At 35.6% G+C, this 12,493-nt stretch overlaps 1 protein-coding gene across 6 annotated transcripts in view; it reads right to left on the bottom strand.

The window, feature by feature from the left end:
* The window catches only part of uso1 (USO1 vesicle transport factor), a 136,637-nt gene that overhangs the window by 23,141 nt on the left and 101,003 nt on the right, over positions 1-12,493 (bottom strand). For all 6 annotated transcript variants that reach the window (XM_072256533.1, XM_072256532.1, XM_072256535.1 and 3 more), the window contains 2 exons: positions 2,638-2,724; positions 366-482 (listed from right to left, as the gene is read on the bottom strand). In XM_072256533.1, the coding sequence (XP_072112634.1) occupies positions 366-482; positions 2,638-2,724 (204 nt within the window). The remainder of the gene's footprint in view (positions 1-365; positions 483-2,637; positions 2,725-12,493) is intronic.

Genomic DNA, 12,493 nt, shown 5'->3' with positions numbered 1-12,493 from the left:
CACCCATTATCAGAGAAACACAAAGTTGCACCACTGCCGTGCAACACTTTTGCTAATCTACATTGGCAATTTTATTCAAAGTGCATTGAATACCAAAAATTACAAGATGCTAAGCTCCAGCAATTTAGTACCGGCTTGCACAAATTAACACTTTCTGCACTATTCTACAGTGAAAAGCACCACATAACATTGAGTGTGGCATTGGCTAATTATACTTAATATTCATGATGATTTCATTTGATAAAATTAGACTACAGGAATAATGTACAATGAAGCACTCAATCAATATAAACTGACTGCAATTTTAGAACACTGTAGTTCAGTAGAGAGGTAAAACAAGTCAGAATAGGTCAATTTGAACATACCTTTAACTTTTGATTTTCATCATCCAAAGCTGATACTCTGTTTTCCATCTGTGTAATCCTTGATAATGCAGAAGCAGTGTCAACATCTCCTGATCCTGCCCCAGTCACAGTTACAGGCTTTAAATAGAAAGTGAAAATATTTTAAAATTTCAAGTAATTCACAAAGAGATGCTGCATAATTACCTTTCTTTATAGTCTGGTAGCAATGAACATTAATGTTCAATTTTCACTGAAATGTTATTTCAAATATACAATAACAGCTTATTTTCTTATACAACTCATACATTTTTGGGAATATATTCTAACATGCTCTAGAATTTTAAAAAACAGAAAATATTGGAGATCAGGGAACTTCTGAATTTGGTTGACAGGTAATCTTTCATCATACTGGAAAAGTCTTAAAAAAATTGATGATTTCTTCCCTTAGTTTTTTCTGCAAGTTATTTTTTAACTTTCCTAATTCTAATGAAAGGCCTTTAAACTGAAATGTTAACTGCTTCTGAAAGATGCTGTTTGATTCAAGTATCTCCAGCATTTGTTTTTATTTCAGATTTACACTATCCACATATTTCCCTTTCTCCTGCTGAATGTTTCGGGAATTGGACTTGAGGGGCAGATTGTGGCCATGAAGCTCTACATTGCTTTCTTGTACTTCGACTCATTAATTTGAAATATGGCTAGAATCTGGCCATACAGCCATGAGTGTACAGGAAGCAGAGCAGGGGGCTGAAGATGCAACCTTGTGAAGCACCAGTGTTTAGAATAATTGTGAAGGTGTCGATATCTACCCTTACTGATTGTCGTCTGTTGGTCACAGTCAAGGATCCTGTTGCAGAGGGAGGTATTGATTCCCAGGGTCCAGAATTTGGCAATGAGTTTGCTTGGACTTAAAGTATTGAAGGTGGAGTGCCTGTACTGTGCAGATACTTCAGGGATGAGTGTAGGGCCAAGGAGATGGCATTGGTTGCAGACTTATTTTGGCAGTAACCAAATTACTTAAGTTGGAGTTGTCTAGGAGGCTGGAGTAAATGTGTGCCATGACCAGCCTCTCAAAGCACTTCATGATGGTACATGTCAGGGCCACTGGCCAAAGTCAATAAGACATATTATTTTGTTTTGCTTAAGGAACCATACGATAGCAGTCTTCTTTAAGCAAGTGGAACCACAGCTTGAAGCAGGGGGAGGTTAATTTGCAGGATACAAGGACATAGCTAGGGACACCATTTGGCCAGATGTTTTCCACAGGTTCACTCTCTGGAACACTGATCTTAGGTCCACTAGGTAACTGTGGGTTTAGATGCACTGGAGGCTGTCGGAGTAGGTACTGTCATACCCGTTTCCTTCTGATAAAAATGTGCATAGGATGGTTAGGCTCATCAGGACGGAATGTGTTATTGCTGATGCTGCCCGATTGTTTTGTAGTCTGTTATAGCAAGTCAGCCCTGCAACAATTGACGGCTAGCCTGGGACTCAAGTTTGGACTGATACTGTCTATTGACATCTCTGATAGCCAGTATTTGCTGATTTTATTTTGTTTAGTGATATTGCAAAATGCCAAATTTTCTCACCCAATAGAAACTTGCCTACTTTGCAAAAATCATCTAAATTACAAAGCAAGCTTGAACTCCAAACCTGTTTATTATGGTCATACACTATGAAATGCTGTTGGGGTTTCTATGGTCGAGGGGGGCAATTAACTCTAAATTACATCTTGTGGATAAGCACCTTTACCTTCGAACAATTCCTCATACATGAGACAAGTATTACCTATACTTACAGAGTGATTATCATACTGAAACGCTTTGGCCAAAGATGAGGCATTTCTGTACACAAAAAAAAAAGCACCGGGTGGTAGGCTATTAAATATTAGAGATGTCTTGTTTGAGACTGGACTGGCCCACGTCTTCTGTCCACAAATATGCTTTCCATGGGAGCTATCATTAAACAAGCAGGCCAAAAGAATTTTTACAGGAAACACAAGAGACTGTGGATGCTGGAATGTGGAGGAGACAGCAAACTGCTTGTAAGAATTCAGCAAGTCAGGCAGTATCTATGGAGGCAAAGGGATGGTCAATGTTTCAGGCTGAGACCCATAATCAGAACTGATGCACCAGTGATGCACTGTCTCGACTTTAAAGGTTAACCATCTCATTGCCTCCACAGATGCTGCTCAGCCTGCTGTGCTCTTACAGCAGTTTGTCTTTTGGTAACAATTTAATAGTTTGAACCAAGCAAGGTAACTTTCCAGGAAAGACAAAGCATCATCTCTTACTTGCTTCTCCAGCTCTTGCTTCTTGGACTGAAGCTGGCTGATTTCTGCAGCCTGTGTCTGTACTAGGGTCCGCAAGGTCTCCAGTTCCTTTGAGAAAGTATGCAAATTTAGACATACTGTTCATGCAATTTTTTTTAAAAAAAGGTACAGAAGTCAGCATAATCATAAGAGATTGCTGTAATCATTTCAGTTTAAACAAATAACTTAAGATTGCTTTTATTTTAACTGAGTTTGCTCTCAACCATTTTAACCTACCACTGTGTTGGCTTATCTACATACACAAATGATGGCAAGAGACAAATAGATTCTTATGTCAGTACTGCTCGTAATGTAAGAATGCACTAATTACCTCCAGCTATTATATAGAAGACTCATGCATTGATTATAATTCTCTAGTTAATTTATTACGTCCACATTTCTATAAATAATTAATTATTGCATTGGCAAGCTTGAAGGTGGATAAATCACCAAGGCCTAAGGGCGCCATGGACAGTCCCAAGCCCAGCTGTGAAAGGAGGGAAGTTGGGCATAGGACTAGCAACCCCATACCATAAAAACCCAGTGCGACAAAGGCTTCATCCCTTGGAGAGAAAGAAAACGCCAAGATGGGCTACACCTGGAGACAACATGAAAGACTGGCCCAGGACAGAGGACTCTGGTGAGCTACTACCAGCAGCCTATACCCTAATAGCATTAAGTAATATAACTGGGGCTCCAGATGATTGGAGCACAACAAATATGATTCCCTTCTCAAGAAGGGCTACAGGAAAAGGCCTGGTATTATAGACCTGTGAGCCTAACATCAGTAGTAGGTAAGTTAATGGAAAAAAATCTGAGGTCTGGATTTATGACCATTTGGAAAGGCAAGGACTAATCAGGGAAAATTCTGAGATAATCTGTTAAGGGCAGATCTTGTCTGACCAATTTTTTGGTGATGTAATGAAGTACTTTGACGAGGGCAGTTTAGTATCAGAATCTGGTTTATCATCACTGACTTACATGACATGAAATTTGATGTTTTTTGACAGCAGTACAGTGCAAATACATAATATTACCATATTATTGGATTAAGTGCAAAAATTGTAATGATGAGATCATATTCATGGGTTCATAGACTGTTCAGAAATATGATGGCTGAGAGAAAGATGCTGTTCCTGAATTGTTGAGTGAGAGTCTTTCGGCTCCTGTAACATCTCTTTGAGGGTAGTAATAAGAAGGCACATCCTCTATGGTGATGGTCCTTAATGATGGGCTGATTTCTTAAAACACCAACTCCTGAAGTTGCTCTAAATCATGGATTGCTGGTATGGGTATGGTTTACAGTGGTGCTAGGAAGTTTGTGAACCCTGTAGAATTTTCTCTATTTCTTCAAAAAAGATCTAAAATGTGATCAGATTTTCACGCAAGTCCTAAAACTAAAGGGAACCAAATTAAATAAACAACACAAAAACATGTTTGTTTATTTATTTGTTGAGAAAAATGATCCAATATTACATGTATTTCCTGGAAAAAGTATGTGAACCTTTGCTTTCAGTAACTGGTGTGACCCTCTTGTACAGCAATAACTTTAACCAAATATTTCCAGTAACTGTTGATCAGTTATGCAAATCAGGTTGGAGGAATTTTAGATCATTTCTCCTTACAAAACTTCCTCAACCCTGGAATACTGGTGGGCTTCCTTGCATGAACTGCTTGCTTCAGGTCCTTCCACAACATTTCTACAGGATTAAGATATAAACTCTTCTCTCTCCTGCCATCTGGAAAAAGGCACCGAAGCATTCGGGCTCTCACGACCAGACTATGTAACAGTTTCTTCCCCCAAGTCATCAGACTCCTCAATACCCAGAGCCTGGCTTGACACCAACCTACTATACCCTCTACTGTGCCTACTGTCTTGTTTTTTATTTATTATTATTTACTGTAGGGCCTGCACTGTTTTGTGCACTTTATGTAGTCCTGGATAGGACTGTAGGCTAGTGTAGTTTTTGGATTTTTTCTTACGTAGTTCAGTGTAGTTTTTGTATTGTTTCATGCAGCACCATAGTCCTGGAAAACGCTGTCTCATTTTTACTATGTTCTGTACCAGCAGTTATGGTTGAAATGACAATAAAAAGTGACTTGACTTGACTTGAAGATCAAGACTTTAAATCGGCCATTCCAAAACACAAATTTTCTTTTTTTAAAAAAACCATTCTGTTGTTGATTCACTCTTGTTTTTCACATCATTGTCTTATTGCGTTATCCAACTTCTATTAAGCTTCAGGTGACAGACTGCTACCCTGACATTCTCCTGTAAGATGTCTTGATACAATTTTGAATTCATTACTCCCTCAACAATTGCAAGCTGTCCAGGCCCTGAGATAGCAAAGCAGTCCCAAACCATGATGCTCCTTCCACCATGCTTCACAGTTGAGATGAGGTTTTGGTGTTGGTGTGCAGTGCCCCATTTCCTCCAAACATGGCAATGTGCATTTCTGCCAAAAAGTTTAGCTTTTCTCTCATTTGTCCACAGAACATTGTCCCAGAAGCGCTGTTGAACATCCAGGTGGTCTTTTGCAAACTTGAGTCATGCAGCAATGTTTTTTTTTGGAGAGCAGTGGTTTCCTCCGTGGTGTCTTTCCACAAACACCACTCTTGTTCAAATGTTTTTTCTAATAGTGGGTACAAGAACAGAGACTTTAGCAAGTTCATAGATATCCGCAGGTCTTTTGCTATTACCCTTGGGTTCTTTTTCATCTCCTTCAGCATTGCACGCTGTGTTCTTGGTGTGACCTTTGCAGGATGCCCACTCCTAGGGAGAGCAGCAACTGTACTGAGTTTCCTCCATTTGTAAACAATTTCTCTTATTGTGGACTGATGAACACTCAGGTATTCATAAATGCTTTTGTAGCCTTTTTTGCATCTCTGCAATTCTTTTTCTAAGGACCTCTGAAAGCTGTTTTGATTGAGGCATGGTGCACATAAACAGATCTGTTTTAAGAACAGCAGGCTCTTTCAGTAACCTGACTTTTTGTGTCCTTTTATAGAGCAGGGCACTTCTACAACCCACAGCTCCAATCTCATCTCATTGATTGGAACACCCAAATCCAAATAGCTTTTGTAGAAGGCATTACCACAGAGGTTCACATACCTTTTGCAACAAATACATGTAGTACTGGACCATTTTTCTCAATTAAATAAATGAATAAGTATAATGTGTTTTGTGTTATTTATTTAATTGGGTTCTCTTTAATTAGTTTTAGGACACATGAAGATCTGATCAGATTTTAAGTCAATTTAGAATTTTGAGAAAATTCTACAGGGTTCACAAAATATAGCACCTTTATAAATAGACTTCATTAACGTTTTTGACAATGTTCTACATGGGAGACTAGTCTGAAAGGTTAGTCACTTCCCTACTGGCTGTTGATGGAGTAGCAGCGCTTTTATAGGTGCTCCTACTCTTTTTAATTTACTGCTTCCAACTTGTTTTGAAAGATTAGTTTTAAACGTAATACTGCTTTATAATGAGTCATGCTAAAAAAGAAGAGGGCCCTCTGGTAACTTTGGAATCTATTTTGGTGATACTTCGGCAACATACAAATGAACTTTCGGAGGAGTTACAGCAACTCAGTGCTGAATTTAAACGGATGGATGGAAAATTGGATTCTATTCAAAAAACTTTAAGCGAACACGATAAACAGATAAAAGAGAACGAAGATATTTTGACGACGTTCAACGCGAAGATTGATGACCTGGAACAGATCTGTGATAAACAGTTAAAGGTTAATGAAATATTAAGACAGAAGATTATCGACTTAGAAAATAGAAACAGAAGAAATAACCTACGTATTCTGGGTTTTAAAGAGTCATTGGAAGGCAATCAGCCTTCGGAATTTTTTGCAAACCTTTTGGCTAATTTATTTCTGAATATCTCCACTTAAAATAGACCAAGCTCACAGATCGCCTGTACTAAGACCTCCTCCTGGAGGACAACCCCGCTCGGTGATAATTTGTCTTCACGACTTTCAAACAAAGGAACTTTTAATTCGTGAAGCTCATCGGAAAGGTATGATTGATTATGAAGACCAGAAGTTCAGAATTGTGGAAGATTTTTCATTCAAGGTGTTGAATGAACGCTTCAAGTATAAAAAAGTCATGCCCGAGCTGTATAATAAAGGTTTTTAACCCTCTCTTCGATACCCTGCTCGTTTTAGAGTAATTTTGAAAAATAGTTCTCAGAGATGGTTTCGCTCGACCGAAGAGGTGTAGGAATTCTTGAGTGTCAAATCAGTCTCAGAAGTTTAACTGTTCAGTAACTCTTTATACAAATTTATGTTGCATCTGCTTGATGGATCCTTTTTTTAAGAATCAGCAGTCTAACTGTTCATTACCTTCTTTTATGAATTATTGTTTTTTTTTACTTTTGGTATACCATCCTAATTTTTTTCTGTATTTTTATTTCCTTGTTTAGAAAATTAAAGATTTAATATTAGTAAGTTTTCTTTGCATTAATACTTTCTAAGTTAATATGTTTTGAAATTTCATATTTCTTTTTAATATTTTTATACTATAATTTTTTATGAGTTTTTTTAATGTTTAATTTTGCTCTGTTATTCTGTTGTTTCTTGTTGGAATACAGTTTTGCATTGAAAATTTTTTTTGGAGCTCAGCCAGTACATTGTTTTGGGAGGGATGATAGATTTAGCTGTCCACTGCCCTTTGGTAGATTTTCTCTCTTTGGGTGGTGGGTGGGGGGGGGGGTGGTTTTTTTTTTTCTATCAGCTGTTTGGTTCTTTTAGCTTCATTTGTTGCTTGGTTACTTTTTCTTAAAGCTCATTGTTTGGATTTAATATATATTCCAGCGGTTTTTATTCAAACATCTCCTTTAAGCAATATTTAAAATGGACCATATTTTTAATTTACTTAGTTTTAATGTGAAAGGATTAAACCATCCTATGAAACGTAATATTTAATTATAAGAAATTGAATGTCTCAATTTTTTTTTTACAAGAAACACATGTTCATAAATGTGATAATTTACATCTTTTCAGCCGTTGGAAGGGCTTATCTTTCCATTCCTCCTTTCAGGCTAAGGCAAGAGGAGTTTTGATTCTTATACACAATACAGTTTCTTTTGTTCAACATAATGTAGTATCTGATACCAATGGGCGTTTTGTTACAGTCTCAGAGAAATTAGATAATAAATTAATGGTATTTGCAAATTTGTATACCCCGAATATAGATAATCCAGGCTTTTGTTGAACATTTTTTTTCCGCTTTTACCAGATTTAAATTTATATCCTTTGGTTTTAGGAGGAGACTTCAACTGTTGTTTAGATCCTGTTTTAGATCGTCCTTCTTCTAAACAATTGACATGTAGTAGATCCGCCTCCTTTATCCAATCTTTTCTAATGAAATGTGATATTGTTGATGTTTGGCGCTTTTTGCATCCAACAGATAGAGAGTACTCATTTTTTTCTCATGTTCATCATACGTATTCCAGGATTGATTTTTTTTTTTGTTGATAGCTAATTGATTCCATTAGTTCAATCCTGTGAATATAAATAAATTGCTGTTTCAGATCATGCTCCTGTATTTTTATCTTTAAATCTTCCGGGTGTCTCCCAAATAAACAGATTCTGGCGTTTTAATCCAACCCTGTTATCTGATAAGGATTTAAAAAAATTTTTGGAGAGAGAAGTTACTCTTTTTTTTTTTGAAGAGAATACGCTAGAAGAGACTTCCAGTCTTATTTTATGAGATCCTTTTAAGGCTTATATTAGAGGATAAATTATTTCTTTTACCGCAAGTGTTAAGACAAAAGCTAATAAGGAGAGAATTGAATTAGCCAATCAGTTGAAATTAAAACGAAATACGATCTGCTTTTAACTTATCCAACTGAAACTCAACTTTTAAAAGATAAAAGTCAGTTTTATGTTCATGGAGATAAAACGGGCAAACTATTGGCTAACCAATTAAAGACTTTTATAGAATTAAAGAAATTAAAGAAATTTGTAAAGCTAATGGTGATAAAACATCTGATTATTTAGAAATAAACGATAATTTTAGAGAATTATTCTCAACTTCATAGTTCTTATCCTCCTAAAGATAATACTGTAATGAATAATTTCTTAGATCGATTAAACATTCCTACACTTTCTGATGATAATTGAAAATTGCTGGATCAACCCATTTCTTATGAGGAAATTGCTGAGGTTGTTCACTCTTTGCACTTAGGGAAGACTCCAGGTCCTGATGGATTTTCTGGAGAGTTTTATAAGGCTTTTTCCTCTTTGCTTATATCTCACTTATACTCAGTCCTTTCGGACTCTTTTAAATTAGGTAGGTTGCCACAATCTTTTCATGAAGCCTCCATTTCGCTTATTCTTAAAAAGAATAAGAATCCAACTGAATGTTCTTTTTACAGACCAATTTCCTTACTTAATGGTGATAGTAAAATTTTATCTAAACTTTTGGCTCGTAGGATTGAAAATATTTTGTCATCTATTATTTCTGATGATCAGACTGGATGTATCAAAAGTCAATACTCCCATTTTAATATTCGTCATTTATTGAATGTTATTTATTCTCCTTCTAAAGAGGTATTGGAATGTGTGATATCCTTGGATGCTGAGAAAGCCTTTGATCAGGTTGAATAGAATTATTTACTTAAAACTTTAGAAAAATTTAACTTTGGGCCCAATTTCATTCAGTGGAGGATCTGCCTCCCTCCGCTCAGGTCCTTACTAACTCTCAGAATTCTAAACCATTTAAACTTCAACGTGGAACCAGACAAGGTTGTCCTTTGGGTCCTTTACTTTTTGATTTGGTCTTAGAACCCTTCAGTTATTGCTTTCTGGGAATCTCATGATATCACTGGTATTTTAAGGAGGGGTATAACTCACAAAGTGTTGCTTTATGCTGATGACCTTTTGCCCCACATTTCGAATGTGAAGTCTTCTTTACCTTACGTACTTTCTTTACTTTCCTGCTTTAGTCAGTTTTCAGGATATTAAACTTAACTTTCATAAGAGTGAACCTTTCCCTTTGAATAATTTGGTATTAGTCAACACTAACCTTCCTTTTAAAATTGTAAGAAATCAATTTACTTATTTGGGCGTTACAATTACTAGGAATTATAAATTCCCTTTTAAAGAATTTTTTTTTACACTTTTGAATTATGTTAAGAAGGCACTATCAAATTGGTCACCCCTCTCTTTATCGTTGATTGGCCAAATTAATTCTATTAAAATGAATATTTTGCCTAAATTTTTATATTTATTTCAGGTCGTACCTGTTTTTATTCCTAAATCCTTTTTTGATTCTCTGGATTCTATTATATCTTCGTATATATGGAAAAATAAAATTTCTCGATTAAATAAAGTTCATCTTCAAAAGGCTAAAAAGAATGGAGGTTTAGTTTTACCCAATTTTAGGTTTTATTACTGGGCAGTCAATATACGGAATCTTACATTTTAGTTGTATTACATTAATCGAGAGGACTATCCGGTCTGGGTTTCCTTAGAAGCTAATTCCGTTAATAAATTTTCTATAATTTATCTTCTCGGATCCTCAATTCCTTTATCTTTAAGTAATTTAACTGATAATTTTGTTGTAAAGCACTCCTTGAGGATTTGGGTACAATTTAGAAAATATTTTGGTTTATTGAGTTTTCCCACTTTCAAATCCAATTTTTCTAAAAATTTTTTTTAAACCTTCTATGACTGATGTAGTTTTTAAAAGAGTGGAATAGATTGGGTATTAAATGGTTTCAGGATTTGTTTGTTGGAGATAGTCTCTCTTCATTTGAACAATTGTCAGCTAAGCATAACCTACCCAAAACCCACTTCTTTCGATATTTACAAATTAGAGACTTTTTGCGTTCTCAAGTACATACATTTCCTAAAAGTCCAGATATGAATTTACTGGACACAATTTTCAATTTGAAACCCTTCCATAATGGATCTATATCTAATATTTATGGTATGTTGTTGGGAATGACAAATATTCTTTTAGACAAAATTAAAAATCTCTGGGAACAAGATTTACAGATTCCAATTTCTGAGGATACTTGGAATGAAATTTTTAAATTAGTTAATACCTCATCGCTATGTGCCTGTCATTCCTTTCTACCATTTAAAATGGTTCATAGGGCCCACATGACTAAAGATAAGTTCTCTCGTTTTTATTCAGATATATCTCCCTATTGTGATAACAATGGAGAAGCTTCACTAATTCATGTTTCCGACTTGTCCGAGTCTTGAAAAATATTGGAAGGAAGTGTTCCAAACTTTTTCAGTGCTTTTTAAAGTAAATTTTAAACTTAATACTTTGACTACCTTATTTGGTATCGTTGGAGGAAATGATATTATTTTTGGAGTCACATAATTTGCATATTTTGGCCTCTATGTCTCTTACAACCAGGAGGACATTGTTGCTTAAGTGGAAGGATGCCACTCCGCCTACTCATACTCATCGGTTAAATGATGTTACATCATGCTTAAATTTAAAGAAGATTCGTTGTTCAATTTCTGAACCTAGACCAGGTTTTTTAACATTCTGGGGACCTTTTTAAATTATTTTCAAAATCTTTGATTTGCTATTAAGCACAGATGTTGGTTAACAATATGTTTTATTATATGATAAGTATTTTTTTCCTTTTTTTAAACCAAACAGCTGTTTTTTTTAATGGTAGTGGTTTAGATTTTTTTTGTATAACAAAAGTATATCTTTTCAATATTATGTTTAAATTTAATATATACGGAAATGGGGTTATGAAACTATATTTGTGACTCCAATATATTGTAATTGATATATATTATATATCTTACCGTAGTCTGTATTCTTTTATGTAAGAAATCAATGAAGTTATTGAAAAAGAAAAAGAAAGGTTAGAGTCCATGGAGGTTAGTAAATTGGATCCAAAATTGGCTTGACAACAGGAATCAAAGGGTGATGGTAGAATGTTATTTTTTTGACTGGATGCCTTTGATTAGTAATGTTAATGGAGACTGCCACTTGAAATACACAAATTGTTCGGATGTGAATGCTGGAGACATGATGACAAAGTTTGTAGATTGGTGGCATTGTTGACAGCGTGGAAGGTAGTCTCAGGCAACAGGGTGCCATCAATGTAATAGTGAAATAGGCTTAGAAATGACAGATTTCCATTCTCCATATGTGCACGTGACCAGTTGACAGCTTCTTTGTATCCCACAATGACTAACTCAGAATATGATTAACAAATCAGCAAACAGACAGCATGCATTCGGGTTCATTAACACAAGAGATGCTGCAGATGCTAGAAATCCAGAGTAACGCACACAAAATGCTAGAAGAAGTCAGCAAGTCAGGCAGCATCTATGGACAAGAATAAACAGTTGACGTTTCGGGTCAAGACCCTTCATCAGGACTCAGGTTACAAGGAGATTTCAAAGGATTTCAAAATAAAGAATTTCAAAGCAGATTTTACAACAATGCAAATGAAAATCTAGTTTTAACATCAATGGAATTAAGAAAATTAGCAAGCAAAAATATTAAATTGCTTATTACACTAGTTAACTGTGATTAAAAGACAATTCTAATGCTACATAATCATGGAAATGTGCTATCATTTCAGTGACAAAATACACATTATACGAAGGATTCTCTGAAGGGTGTTCTAGGATTTGCACATATAGGGACTGTATCAAGGAGCAAACAACATTTGAAAAAGTATCAAAGTAATATTAGCTCAACAGGAGATCTGAGGCTAGACATGGAAACAGCTGACAGAGGAGACAAATGGGTATTTCTGTAAGTTTTACATCTATCAGAAACACACCATGCACCTTTTTGCAGTTACCACTGGGCAGGATGTACAGTAGCTGTTCTC

Source organism: Mobula birostris, chromosome 4 (genome assembly GCF_030028105.1).
Source record: "Mobula birostris isolate sMobBir1 chromosome 4, sMobBir1.hap1, whole genome shotgun sequence".
NCBI lineage: Eukaryota > Metazoa > Chordata > Chondrichthyes > Myliobatiformes > Myliobatidae > Mobula > Mobula birostris.
This window is presented reverse-complemented; position numbering and strand designations above follow the sequence as displayed.